The sequence below is a fragment of the Bufo bufo genome, chromosome 4 (genome assembly GCF_905171765.1).
Source record: "Bufo bufo chromosome 4, aBufBuf1.1, whole genome shotgun sequence".
Lineage (NCBI taxonomy): Eukaryota > Metazoa > Chordata > Amphibia > Anura > Bufonidae > Bufo > Bufo bufo.
The window spans coordinates 583,653,992-583,668,828 of NC_053392.1; the positions used below are offsets into that span (position 1 = coordinate 583,653,992).

The 14,837-nt window shown below is 46.5% G+C and overlaps 1 protein-coding gene across 2 annotated transcripts in view; it reads left to right on the top strand.

Moving 5' to 3' along the window:
• RPS6KC1 (ribosomal protein S6 kinase C1) overlaps nucleotides 1-14,837 on the top strand; it is a 155,604-nt gene that overhangs the window by 59,586 nt on the left and 81,181 nt on the right. For both annotated transcript variants that reach the window (XM_040430417.1, XM_040430416.1), the window contains exon 8: nucleotides 9,545-9,666. In XM_040430417.1, coding sequence (XP_040286351.1) covers nucleotides 9,545-9,666 — 122 coding nt within the window. The remainder of the gene's footprint in view (nucleotides 1-9,544; nucleotides 9,667-14,837) is intronic.

Here is a 14,837-nt window from a genome sequence, read left to right on the forward strand (position 1 = left end):
GTTTTGAGTTAAGAACTTGTATTTTGCCTCTGTACTGCGCCCGCTTACCCCATCTACCAGAGCGAAACCCCACAATATATACACACCGTTGTGTTCAAAATAATAGCAGTGTGTTTAAAAAAGTGAATAAAGCCCAAAATCCTTCGAATAGCTTTTAGTTCCATACACACAAATGCATTGGGAACACTACACATTCTATTCCTAATCAAAACATGAAGAAAAATATATCAAATTTGTGTTGTTCCTCTAAAAAAAAAATTGAAGAAAAGTGAATATTAGACTGTTCAAAAAATAGCAGTGTTTGTATTCTTCATTACAACCTCAAACATTCACTATATAAACTTTACTATATAAGAAATGTTTGAAGATTTTCTTTCTTTTGAATCACTTCACTAATATTTCGTTGTATAACCGCTGTTTCTGAGAACTGCTGGACGTCTGTGTTGCTCGGAGTCACCAACTTCTGGCCCCTGTGATCAGGTATTCCGGCCCAGGATGATTGGACTACATTCCACAGTTCTTCTCTATTTCTTGGTTTTGCCTCAGAAACTGCATTTTTGATGTCACCCCACAAGTTTTCTATTGGATTAAGATCCGGGGATTGGGCTGACCACTCCATAACGTCAATCTTGTCGGTCTGGAACCAAGATGCTGCCCGTTTACTGATGTGTTTGGGGTCGTTGTCTTGTTGGAACACCCATTTCAAGGGCATTTCCTCTTCAGCATAAGGCAGCATGACCTCTTCAAGTATTCTGATGTATTCAAACTGATCCATGACCCCTGGTCTGCGATAAATAGGCCCAACGCCGTAGTATGAGAAACATCCCCATATCACGATGCTTGTCCACCATGCTTTACTGTCTTCACAGTGTACTGTGGCTGAATTCAGTGTTTGGGGGTCGTCTGACAAACTGTCTCCGGCCACTAGACCCAAAAAGAACAATCTTACTTTCATCAGTCCACAAGATGTCTCTTTAGGCCGTCAATGTGATCTGTGGCAAATTGTAACCTCTCCAGCAAATGTCTTTTTTCAACAGTGGGACTTTGCGGGGGCTTCTTGCAGATAGCTCGGCTTCACATAGGCGTCTTCTAACTGTAACAGTACTCACAGGTAACTTTACACCTTCTCTGATCTTCCTGGAGCTGATTGTTGGCTGAGTCCTTGCCATTTTGGCAATTCTTCTATCCATTTGAATGGTAGTTTTTCACTTTCTTCAACATCTTTCAGGTTTTGGTTGCCATTTTAAAGCATTTGCAATCATTTTAGCTGAGCAGCCTATCATTTTCTGCACTTCTTTATATGTTTTCCCCTCTCCAATCAACTTTTTAATCGAGGTACGCTGTTCTTCTGAACAATGTCTGGAACGACCCATTTTCCTCAGAATTTCAGAGAGAAATGCACTGTAACCAGCATGTACAACATTTCCTTCTTTTCCTTCCTTAAATAAGGGCAATAATTGCCACCTGTTTTCGAAGAATAGATTACCTCACTCATTGAACTCCACACTGCTATTATTTTGAACATGCCCCTTCACAATTAGTGATTCAATTGCACAGAATCAGCAGCATGCATGTCATGACTGTTGGGTCTGTTGGATTTCTATTACTCTACTACACCTGCTAGTAAATTATTTGCCATGTAGAAATATCATTTCTACCAAAAATAGTGATTGATCAGGTTAGTGATGTCTGACTGCTATTATTTTAAACACAACTGTATATATATACTGTATATAAATGGAAAAAAAAACGTCATGATTGGTATGGCCACAAAATGTGCGCTGGAGCAGTACTGCCGGATTGCCAGAAAACACTTTGAAACAACAAATCTTACAGTGGTTACCGTAATATGATGCCAAAGGAAATGACGTAAAAAAAGCTATACATGTGGTATCGCCATAATCGTCCCAATCCGCAAGATGAAGATGATGCTTAAAATTTAGGGATCTCTACATGATGTGTTGAGAAAAAAAAGTATCCTTAAAGAGTTAAACTCAGCACTCTGCCCTCTTTTTGGCATACATCCAGTCCATAGGTGTCTTTGGACACGTCTGACCTATACACTGGGCTTACACACGAACTTGGTGTGAACAGAACCTTGGACAGAAAGTGTCCTTGTATCAGAGCTCAGAGCAAAGAGCCATATCCTGTGTATCTGCAGTTGAGTCCTTCTTCACCTTTCCTATTGGCTCAAAGTACTTGAGAGGGAAAAAAAACCCACAATTTTACGATACTCTGTCATGAGATGTCTATCCCGTGTGCAGCCGCCCAATGGTAGTGTTGTGAATTGCAGCCTGGCAAAAGTTTTCCTGGCATGTTGTGATATTTCATTGGATTGGTTTCATGAAAAACTGTAGTCCTTAACCAAATTCCAGCTGGGGTAAGGGCGGACACATCTGTAAGTACTGCACCAACCCCTACTGTATGAGCTTTAAAGCGGTTGTGCAAGAATGGTGGGTTTTTGGCAAACCTTCCCCCCCCTACCTAGCAGGACCTGTTAAAGGAAACTTACTTACCTGCTTCCCGACAATGGCTTCCCCTGATCCTTCTTCTCCCGGCCTGGGATACTCCGTTGAGCTCCCTCAATGTCATCCTCCTTACAGATCCTCTTGCATCATGTGTCCATTTGTCATGACTTAAGGGGAAGCCGGTCACCGCCGAGGCCAGTGATTGGCTGCGGCGATGTCAAACCAAATGTTGACTGTGAGGGAGCTCAGTGGAGCAGCCCAGCCCCGGAGGAGAAGGAGCGGGGAGCGAGCGCCAGAGAGCAGGTAAGTAAGCTTACCATTACAGGTTTGAACAAGTTGGGGAGGTTTGCCACAAACCCACCATTCTCAGATAACGAGAGTTGGTGCAGTACTCACAGATGCAAGGTCCAGTTAAGTGGGGAGTTAACAACCCCTCCCCCCCCCTTCTGTTTTTAAACAACCCTGTTAACCCTGCCCAGGTTCGGCATATCTGCCCATAGGCATGTGCCTATGGCTCCTAACGGTAGTGTTCAACACCAGCTTTGTCCTTGAGTTGACTCATGACCAACCAGTTGTCCATACCGAAGAAGGACCAGCACTCATCATCTTGATATGAAGAGACGTTTATTCAAGGCACGGGAGTGCCGATCCTTCTTCAATATATACTAGCGGGGCGCCTTCCCTGGACGCGTGCACCGCGTGCAAACCGCAGTCCTGACCAATATTCAACCAGTTGTCCGTTGAGGGACTCGCCGAATGCCTGTGCCAATGACTAGCTTTACCCCTGGCCGCGATATGTTGTGTTAGTCATTTCCATGTCTCCAAATTCCATATGTTGTACTTACCCTTCTGAGCTACAGCAATCCAACCTCTTGTCATGTCCCCCCCCAGCCGCCCTCCCCTCAGTACACCCTAATTTGCTTCCACTGAAAGGATTATTTACATTCAGCATCAAAACAGTTATTTGTCTCCTCGCGATGCCCAACGCATTTCTATAGGTTGCATTGTGTAAAAACTCTACAATTAATTGGCGTTCTCAGGCAGCTCATTGTTCCCGGGAGATGGGCACCGAGGCGTGTTATTGGTACGTTTAGGAGCAAAGGAGTAATTTCTCGTCTGCCTGTAAATGTGCGTTAAGTTTGGTTTTACAGGTAATTAAGTAGCTTTTGAGTTTATGTTCTGTTTGCACTACCAGAAAAAAGGCCTCCAAAATAAGCACTTGCACAGGGCCGCCGCTGCTGCACCATCATTTGCTTAAAAAGACTTATAATTACAGTTGACGAAGCATGGCCACCATAAAAATGCATTAGTTAGGCTTGACACTTTAATTACCTGTTTTTGCAGATGTTTTTATGTATTGTTATGCGAACAGTTTACAAAATAATTACAGGAAAGTCAAATGGAAAATAAACCAAAGGGGGAGGATTCCGCCGCTGAAATATTTTCATTCATGCGGATCTGGATTAGGCGCAGCTGTTGATTTCCCCAGTAAAAGCCGAGAATCTCGAAGGGTTTATATTAAGGACCTTTAATTTCAGGAGCCGTGCTGCAATTTTATAAGTGCGAGCAGACAATATATCATCAGTGCAGACTGAGACGGCAGAGAACGCGCAGCCTGGATACACACATTATATGTGAAAACAGGTTCTACAGAATGGGAAATTTCTCGATTAAATTAAAATATTCAGATGATTTGGATGCTGAAATACTCTTTATATTTGCCCACTTTTAGTCCTCCCTGCTCTTGCGCTCTTTGCCCCCCCCCCCCTGCTCTTGTGCTATTTGCTTCCCCCCTGGGGCTCTTGCGCTCTTTGCTCCCCCCACCAGGCTCTTGTGCTCTTTACTTCCCCACCAGGCTCTTGTGCTCTTTACTTCCCCTCCCAGGCTCTTGTGCTCTTTGCTCCCCCCACCAGGCTCTTGCGCTCTTTACTTCCCTTCCCAGGCTCTTGCGCTCTTTACTTCCCCTCCCAGGCTCTTGCGCTCTTTACTTCCCCTCCCAGGCTCTTGCGCTCTTTACTTCCCCCTCCCAGGCTCTTGCGCTCTTTACTTCCCCCTCCCAGGCTCTTGCGCTCTTTACTTCCCCCTCCCAGGCTCTTGCGCTCTTTACTTCCCCCTCCCAGGCTCTTGCGCTCTTTACTTCCCCCTCCCAGGCTCTTGCGCTCTTTACTTCCCCCTCCCAGGCTCTTGCGCTCTTTACTTCCCCCTCCCAGGCTCTTGCGCTCTTTACTTCCCCCTCCCAGGCTCTTGCGCTCTTTACTTCCCCCTCCCAGGCTCTTGCGCTCTTTACTTCCCCCTCCCAGGCTCTTGCGCTCTTTACTTCCCCCTCCCAGGCTCTTGCGCTCTTTACTTCCCCCTCCCAGGCTCTTGCGCTCTTTACTTCCCCCTCCCAGGCTCTTGCGCTCTTTACTTCCCCCTCCCAGGCTCTTGCGCTCTTTACTTCCCCCTCCCAGGCTCTTGCGCTCTTTACTTCCCCCTCCCAGGCTCTTGCGCTCTTTCCTTCCCCCTCCCAGGCTCTTGCGCTCTTTACTTCCCCCTCCCAGGCTCTTGCGCTCTTTACTTCCCCCTCCCAGGCTCTTGCGCTCTTTACTCCCCCCCCCCCCCCCCAGGCTCTTGCGCTCTTTACTTCCCCCCCCCCAGGCTCTTGCGCTCTTTACTTCCCCCCCTCGCGCTCTTTACTCCCCCCCCTCAGGCTCTTGACTCCCCCCCCCTCAGGCTCTTGCGCTCTTTACTTCCCCTCCCAGGCTCCTGCGCTCTTTACTTCCCCCTCCCAGGCTCTTGCGCTCTTTACTCCCCCCCCCCCCCCCACTCCAGGCTCTTGCGCTCTCTATTCCCCCCCCCCCCCCCTCGGCTCTTCTGCTCTTTACTTCCCCCCTGGCTCTTGTGCTCTCTATTTCAACCTCCTAGGCTCTTGCACTCTTTACTTCCCCCCGGCTCTTGCGCTCTTTATTTTCCTCCCCTGGCTCTTCCGCTCTCTATTCCCCAGCCCCTCCCCCCCTCGGCTCTTGTGCTCTTTACTTCCTCCCTCCCCCCCCCGGTTCTTGCTCTTTTTGCCTACCCCACTCCTACGTTCTTGCTGACTTGACACGCATTGTGTTTACTTAGCCTTAAGTCACATCCGTCTGTCTTCTATGTGACCTTGGATTAGTGCTGATGGGGAAGGTGCTCCTAATGCTCAAGAACCCACATGTATTCTCGGAGATAGGGATGCAAACGACTCTTCTAATGGTTTCCATTCATCTCAGTGGATGCCCCTCCCAGTGAAAATACACCTAAAACCATATAGTACGTATAGATAATGAATATAGACATTTTACTGGTGGATCCTGTGGCACATCTGATCACAGCCGCGTTGCTGTCTATGTGCGATCCCAACTGTTTGCTGGTATGAATGTCACACATAAGACTTTCTGTGCCGTCCACGTCCCTCTCCTCTGTCGGGCAATACAAGATGTGTAGTAGAACCTTCCAATGTCAGTTGGACTCTGCATACTGGCCATGAACTGGTAAGTGATGGATGGGTTCATGCATTGCTTGGTCAGCATCTGGTTATCAGATCGCTCCCAAAAGCTGCCATTATCCATCTGCCCGGTAAAGCCTGCCTGCTGCCGTCCTTTATCCAGGATCTTGGGAACAGCCGATTACACAGTCCATGTGCGCTTCCTGGACTCTGCCTTTGTGACTCCCTCGTGAGAAGCCCACAGCCGAGACCTTCAGAAAATGTGCCACAGTCTTGAAATCACTCCCCCCCCCTTTTTTTTTTATATTGAGCCAGTTCTACAAAGACTCTTTAAAAGGTTCAAGAAAAGGCCGGGTAGATAAATCAGGGTAGATATATGCGATTTTTACATTTGTCTCCTGGCTTGTCTGTTTTAGTAAATACTTATATTCCCCGCGAAATAACCATTCTGGATCATCTTTTGTTAGAAGTTCGTGTTATACTATTCTTATGTTATTCCTCCTGGAAATGCTATATAAGTTAAAGGGGTTCTGCACTTTGTTTAAACTGATGATCTATCCCCTGGATAGATCATCAGCTTCTGATCGGCGGGGGTCCGACACCCGGGACCCCCGCCGATCAATTGTTTCAGAAGGCAGCGGCGCTCTAGTAGCCCCGCGGCCTTCTCACTGTTTACCGCTGGCCCACGGACGTCACGACTAGTATCAACTAGCGTGGGCGCGGCTAAGCTCTGTTCACTTGAATGGAGCTTAGCCCCGCCCACGCTAGTTGATACTAGTCGTGACGTCACCGGGCCGGCGGTAAACAGTGAGAAGGCCGCGTCGCTGCTGGAGCGCCGCTGCCTTCTCAAACAGCTGATCGGCGGGGGTCTGTCGGACCCCCGCTGATCAGAAGCTGATGATCTGTCCAGGGGATAGATCATCAGTTTAAACAAAGTGCAGAACCCCTTTAAAGGACATCTGTCAGCAGTTTTGTCCCTATGACACTGCCTGACCTGTTACATGTGCACTTGGCAGCTGAAGGCATCTGTGTTGGCCCCATGTTCACATGTGCCTGCATTGCTGAGAAAAATGATGTTTTAATATATGCAAATGAGCTTCTGGGAGCAACGGGGGCGTTACCATTACACCTAGAGACTCTGCTCTCTCTGCAACTGCTGCACCCTCTGCAGTTTTATTGACAGGGCTAGGTAGGATGATGTTTACTTCCAGGCCCTGTCAACTAAAGTGCGAGGGGAGCGGCAGTTGCAGAGAGAGCAGAGCCTCTAGGTGTAATGGTAACGCCCCCGTTGCTCTTAGAGGCTCATTTGCTTGTTTTTGCCAGCAGTGTGGACACACATGAACATGGGGCCAACACAGAGGCCTTCAGCTGCCAAGCGCACATGTAACAGGTCAGACAGTGTCATAGGTACAAAACTGCTGACAGATGCCCAATAGCAATTTATTAAAGGGCATTACCATTCCCCTTCTCAGGGAGGGTGTGTCCCGATACATTTTAGTGCTGACAGGTTGTGTGTGGACGTCCCCTAATGACGAGGAGAATGGTAATACCCGGTTGTCAGTTTATTCCTACATTTCCAGTAGGAAAGACAGAGGAACAGCACAACAAATAGGTGTAAGAATAAATGCTCCAGATGTATTTTTTTGGGGGGGGAATACAAGTATTTACTAAAATACACCTGTCAGGAGCGACGATCGGTCCTCTTTAGAAAAGGACGAGTGATTGCTTAGACGACAGCTATGTAACAGGTCACAGGTAATACACTGGGAGGGGAAGGGTGTTGAATCTGCACTTTTCTACTTGTGTTTTGGGGGGTGATATCCTCTTAGTCTACAACAGGAAGCTAGCCAAAATCTGTGCACTTAAAGGGGCATTTAAAAAAATATAGCCAAGCGTTTAGCATGATATCCTACTCCTCTATGGTTCTGCCCTTGTACCTTTCAAATCCAAAAGTAACATAGTACATAAGGCCGAAAAAAGACATTTGTCCATCCAGTTCAGCCTGTTATCCTGCAAGTTGATCCAGAGGAAGGCAAAAAAAACCCTGTGAGGTAGAAGCCAATTTTCCTAATTTAGGGGGAAAAAAATTCCTTCCCGACTCCAATCAGGCAATCAGAATAACTCCCTGGATCAACGACCCCTCTCTAGTAGCTATAGCCTGTAATATTATTACGCTCCAGAAATACATCCAGGCCCCTCTTGAATTCCTTTATTGTCCTCACCATCACCACCTCCTCAGGCAGAGAGCTCCATAGTCTCACTGCTCTTACCGTAAAGAACCCTCTTCTATGTTTGTGTACAAACCTTCTTTCCTCCAGACGCAGAGGATGTCCCCTCGTCACAGTCACAGTCCTGGGGATGAATAGCTGATGGGATAGATCTCTGTACTGACCCCTGATATATTTATACATAGTTATTAGAATAACCCTAATGTTGATAATCTTTCAGGGTACTATAGTTGCCCCATTCCAGTTATTACTTTAGTTGCCCTCCTCTGGACCCTCTCCAGCTCTATGTCTGCCTTGTTCACTGGAGCCCAGAACTGTAAGTAGAGGAGGAAAAAAAAGATGGCCGTCTTTATGAATCCTAGGGAGCATCCATTTTGTCTCCCTTTTTTGCCCTAACAATTACTTTAGGAGGAGGCTTCCTCTGCTGCCATAGAGACCAGGCAAGCATACCCCTCCCTTATTAGATATTAAATCTGAAGATGGAGATGGCAGTAGGAAAGGGGCCAGAATATTTTCTGCCAGAATTCTGGAGACTAATAATAAGGGAGTGTTTTATTTTTGCTTATTTGTTTCAGTTTTTATCTTTTTTGAGGGTTTGATTCCCCTTAAAGGAGTATTTTTTTTTATCTCCTCAAACAATAAAGGCTCATGCACACAAGCGTGTGTGCCCCATGCCCGTATTACGGACTGCAAACAGCAGGTCCACAATATACGGGCCCTGGCCGCGTGTACTCCATATCACGGATGCGGACCCAAGACGCGGAGCGGAGGCACGGATCGGAAGCTTTTCGAAGTGCTTCCATGGAATTTCAATCTGTGCCTCCGCACCGCAAAAGCTTCCCACTACATAGTATGCAATATTAAATGGTTCCATCAGAAAATACAACTTGTCCCGCAAAAAACAAGCCCTCGTATGGCCATGTGAACAAAAAAAAGAAAAAAAAAGTTATGGCTCCAGGAAGGCGGAGAGTTAAAAACAGAAACGCGAAAACAGAAAATCGCTCTGTCCTCATGGGATAAATCCAGATAGTGACACACATTCCTTTTTACTAAGCTTATTTTCTGTTTGTAGATGTTTTTTTATTTTATTTATGTACATGATTATTATTATTATTATAATATTTTTATTTAACGCACTTCTATAACCTTCTTGCCTGAGCTGCTGTTAACATTCTTTACAGCAGCCACACGGCCCATAGGCCACAGTGGGTATGAGATGTTCATTGACTTCTATGGGAGAATGTTGTGGGCTTGTTCTGTGACCTGTCCAAAGGTTATTGTGCAGGGAGGGGGATTAGATAAGCTGTGACCAAACCCGTTGTGACCTTTCTACACAAATGATTTCATTTTGTTGTAAAAACGAAAGTAAGCCTCACGTCTCCTTGTTGCAGGGGAGGCAAGTCCTACACGGCGTGAAGCGGTGAAGAAGAAGACGGCGGAGTATCTGATGCGCGCAGAAACCATTTCCGGCTTATGTCTGAACCGTTCCTCAGAGGCGAGCATGCTCCGAGAGGTAAGTGACTTCCATTATACTGCAGCCTACAGCGTTCTTTATTCTTCTATTTGGCAATCGCTATTCCTGCACCAAATTTATGCGAGAATTCTGTCCGTGCGGCAAAATTTCCGAACTGGTATTTAAACCGCACCACTTTCCCAATAAGCTATGCCCCCTTTCTGATAAGCTACACCCCTTGTTGGGCAAGGTGTAGGAAGGTTAGAAAAGGGTCTCCTGTAGATAAATGTGATGCAAAGCGGTTGTGCCAAACAAATAAGTCATGTTCAATAGTAAATCTGACGCAAAGAGCGTGAAGTGATCAGCGAGGGATCTTCAGGTCTCCGCTGCAAAGGAAAATGAAACTTTAGGGTGATCTGGGAGGCGAAAGGTAGATTTTCAGCTGTTGCACAGACTGTTCATTTAGAGGGGTTGTTCACCCTTGGGGACCTTTTCTACAGACGCCCCCCGGCACGGCCAGACCTGTGATGGTCGGATCCCTGCCTCTGGGTTCTGGCTCCATCACTATTCCGCTGGCTCTGCAGATCCTGGGTCTTCCTGTGTCAACATCTGATTTGTTTGAGGGTTCGATGACTGCTGCAGCCAGCGACTGACCTCAGCAGTCACACGACCCAGTGACATGATGCATGTGTGATGCAGCCAGCCATCGGGATCAAACCGATGTGGGGAGTGTATGATTGACACCACACGTCCGGCCATGCGTGGAGGAAGGGGGGTCTGTAGAAAGGGTCCCCAGGGGTGAACAATCCCTTTAAAGCAGAAATCTCATTACTACATCCCCTAACAGGGCGTGCGGATGTCATAGGGCCTTGTGCACAAAGACTGTATGGAGGGGCACACTTGGTATTGGGGCACAGGAGGCACTCCGGGTTCCAACGCATGGGGCTCCTGCTTTGTATTACGCAGATATTCTCCTCTCAAATCAATGAATCTTGTTATCAAGGAGAAAATTTACGTGATACGATATCCGATTAATTCCTTAGGACCAGAGCTGTGACACGATAGTGAGGACGAGCCGTAATTCTGCTGATAATGGCTGGGGAGGGTGAGAGCACTGGTGCGGACCCATTCATTTCAATGGGGCTGCAAAAGATGCGGCCAGAACACAGTGTGCTGTCCGCATACGTGGTTCTGTTCCGCGTCCCTGCAAAAAAGAGAGAGCATGTCCTATTCTTGTCCGCAATAGGCATTTTCTATCATTGTGGAACGCCCACGGGCCGGTACCTGTGTTTTGCGGACCTCGAAACACTACGGTCGTGTGACTGTAGCCTTACATTTTTGCAGCTTATTCACTTTCATTGGCAAATTGTCCAGTAATAGATATACAGCAGTTCCTTATAGCTCACAGATCTAATGTGCAGCTCAAAATACTTTTTTTTGTGAAGTTTTTGTGAATCGGATGATGAATTCTGAATTGCAAAACCATCCTGCAAATTGCGAGTGCAGCTCCCTTTAATAGATACTCCGTGCAGTAGAGGCTCCACCTAGTGGCCGTATCACAGATTATCTGCTTCTTAAATTTTTCATGCTGTTTTATCACATGCGGTGTTGATCTCTGTTGCAATAGGAGAAACTAATTACTCCAGCCTTGTCTGAAGTTAAACTATAATTCCCAGCATTCCTTGCTTCTCTACTAGTGTTCAAACAAGAGGGGTTGTCTAGGTTGTAAAACCCATTTCCTACACCTTATTGGGGAATCCTCCCTTAATAGCGGGGGTCCTCTCTACAAAGCTACAAAGATCGTCTGTCTCCCTGGAGGACCCGTCCTGTCCTGTATTACACAGGCAAACCATTGATGTCAGTGGGTACTGTGTAATGCTTTCTTTTCCCAGTGGTGGCGCTGCAGGGTAAGTGAACACTTACTACCAGTTTTCCCCCCATAGATTACAGCTGATCGCTGGGGGTACCACCAGGAAAACACTTTGTGGTCAGCTTATTATTAAAGGGGTTGTCTGACCTGCGAGACAGCTACTCCTGGGGTCCTAACCTGTGCCCCTGAACATAAAAAAAAACAAAAAAACACTCCCCTGTCTGTGGCCTCATCGCTACTCCGTGTCCAGATGCTTCCCCTCCCCGCAGGACCAGGAAGTGGCTCGGTCCCTTGACCAGTATGACCAATTACAGGCCTCGTTGGCTTGAACGATATATCACAATGATGTACCGTTAAAGCCAATGTGAGGCCTGTGATTGGCCGGGGCGGGCACGGGACCAAGCTCCTTCCTGGGCCTGCGGGCACTGAGCAGTGGCGGTGCTGCGGACAGGTTTTTTTTTTTTTTATGTTCAGGGGAACAGGTTAGGAGACCAGGTATTGTCCAGGGGCAGATTAACCATAGACCCCACAGGGTTCTATGCCCAGGGCGCTGCCCAAGCTCTCATAACCTACTTAATGATCTGATGCTCTCAGCATTAATTAACCCCCAGGTGCCCTTATGAATTCAACAGTTCCACCATCCTCAGGACGGTGATACACTTGAATACTGCGGTGACGGTGGCGGTATTTCTGTGCTGCACTGTCACATCTGGTTCTGCTGGGGCGGTATTCTGGGCTGCACTGTGGTATTGTTGCTCCTGTCTAATTCCGTTGTCCCTGCCTTCTGTCAATTATGACCCACCTACAACAAGGGGGCACTTTTAGGCTTTTTTCTAAGGACCTTTTCCCCTCACCCCTGGTGTTGTCTGCTTCAAGGGCAGACAACCACTTTAAAGGGAACCTGTCACCGGGATTTTGTGTATAGAGCTGAGGACATGGGTTGCTAGATGGCCGCTAGCACATCCGCAATACCCAGTCCCCATAGCTCTGTGTGCTTTTATTGTGTAGAAAAAACGATTTGATACATATGCAAATTAACCTGAGATGAGTCCTGTACGTGAGATGAGTCAGGGACAGGACTCATCTCAGGGTAATTTGCATATGTATCAAACACAATAAAAGCACACAGAGCTATGGGGACTGGTTATTGCGGATGTGCTAGCGGGCATCTAGCAACCCATGTCCCCAGCTCTATACACAAATCTTGCCATCAATATGAGAATCCCGGAGAACCCCTTTCTAAGGTTCCTTCTAACAACGATGTTTAACCCCCAACCTGCATACACCGCATGTCAAGACTTGATAACCAAAATTCACAAAGTTCTATTGTTTTTTCCTCAGGGACAAGCTTTTATATCCGCCCCCGGGCGCAGGCTGTTGATCGCCAGTTCTGCCATGTTTTTCTTCTTTACTACTGCACCTGTGCCCGTTCAGTCTTTTATAACATGCCCACATCACACGTATTATGGACAGGAGGTTACCACCGCTGCATTACTGTAATGCCAATCCTAATTTAAGTGCTGGAGACGCATTGCACCTTTTTTATTTTCTGCTGTTTTTATATCATGTTATTTTTTGATACTTAGGGAGTAGAGAGCGATCATAATTAACAAAAAAAACAAAAAACCGCAGGTTTCCACATGACGGGACAGTAGTGTGTCATGGAGCAAAAACGACAGCAGTTTGCCATCTTTTCTCAGTGATTTGGGAGGTACTATCTCTCCTTGGAAAGAGCGCCTTAATCGGCGTGAGGAGACTTGTATGCCATACATGGTCCTCTGGATTTCTGGGAAGAAAGGGATGCCTCTGATGCCACCAGATGTAAGGCAGCTATCCTAGAAGTCAATGTCTGACCTTTTTTAAACAGGCTTTGAGACATGACTCAGATATTAAATAAGCCAGAATCTCAATGAGGGGCAATCACCCCGAAACAGCTGTCTGCAGATGAGGTGCTGGCTTATTTAATATCCAAGTCATGTCTCAAGGCCTAGTTTAAAGGTCGAACATTGACTTATAGGGTAGCTGCCTTACATGTGGTGGCATCAGAGGCAGAGCTTGTTAATAGCATCCCTTTCTTCTCAGAATTCCAGAGGAGCATGTATGGCCTATGAGTCTCCCCACGCTGATTAAGGTGCTCTCCCCAAAGAGAGAGAGGGCCTCTAGTTGACTTAGACCTCTCACCCAGTTAAGCCAGTTCTCTCTGTTCTGCACCGATGAGGGGTAATCAACCCGAAACAGCTTTCTGCAGAAGAGGTGCTGGCTTAGTTATTATCATGTCTCAGGGCCTATTTAATGGGTCGAACATTGAATTATAGGATAGCCGCCTTAAATTTGGTGGCATTAGAGGCCGAGCTTGTTGCATCCCTTTCTTCTCATTGATGCACTTGCTTCACCTAAAGTTTGAGAAACTACTGCAAGCCAATGCGATTTTGCCGCGTAGCACTCTACCAGCTATTACCTGCTATGTGGAAACTTAGCCTAAATCCTTCAGGCTTCAGCTTTCATCAGCCCTTGCGGTCTAACTTGGCAACATTACCATTCAGGACTCTAGAAAAGCTGGGTGACAGCTCTTGTGGGAACCCCCAGTTTCTCACAGATGGCTATAGTGAAATGACTCCCTCATTGCTAAGAAGTATAGGGGTAGATTTATTAAGACCAGCATTGTCTACGCTGGTCTTAAAGGTTATGGACACCTTTGAGAGAAATTCTAATCATTTGGGGCTAAAATCATCTTTATTGAAAATTTTAAAGTTTTTTTTTTTTCTTCTACAGCTTTGATTTCACTGCTCCCCCCAGATTTTCGGTGAGTCTGTCGGATCGATCTGTAGCCCTTATTTGGTAAATCCTGACAGATCATAAACCCTCATTATAGCTAAAGCTTTATCAGCTTGATTAGAGCTTAATTTAGCTTTGATTGTTTATGAGCTGTCAGGATTTCAGAGATAAGGGCTACAGATCAATCCAACAGAGCAGCTCTCTGACGCTGAAACTGAAAGCTGCAGAAGAAGGACTGCTGAAAATGTTAAAGACCAATGAAACAAGGATTTTTAGCCCCAAACGAGTAGAATGCTGCAATAATAATTTTAAAAAAATTTCCTCCGAAAGTGTTCCTAGCCTTTAATTTGTCCTGTGCTGACATGATATACGCCACAATTATTAAGAGCCATTCGTCTTTTATTCATTGTGGCACTTGTCAGGTCGCTCATGCCCAGAACTGAAATGGAGTTTTAACACGTGAGAAATCTATTCCTGTTTAATGAGTTGAGCCATGGAGGTCTCACCCGCAGCCCTCCTCCTCCCATGCCCTACCCACTTTTTGGAAAAGTGACGAGGGTGTCTCAAAAAGCTAAAAAGTGTCTTT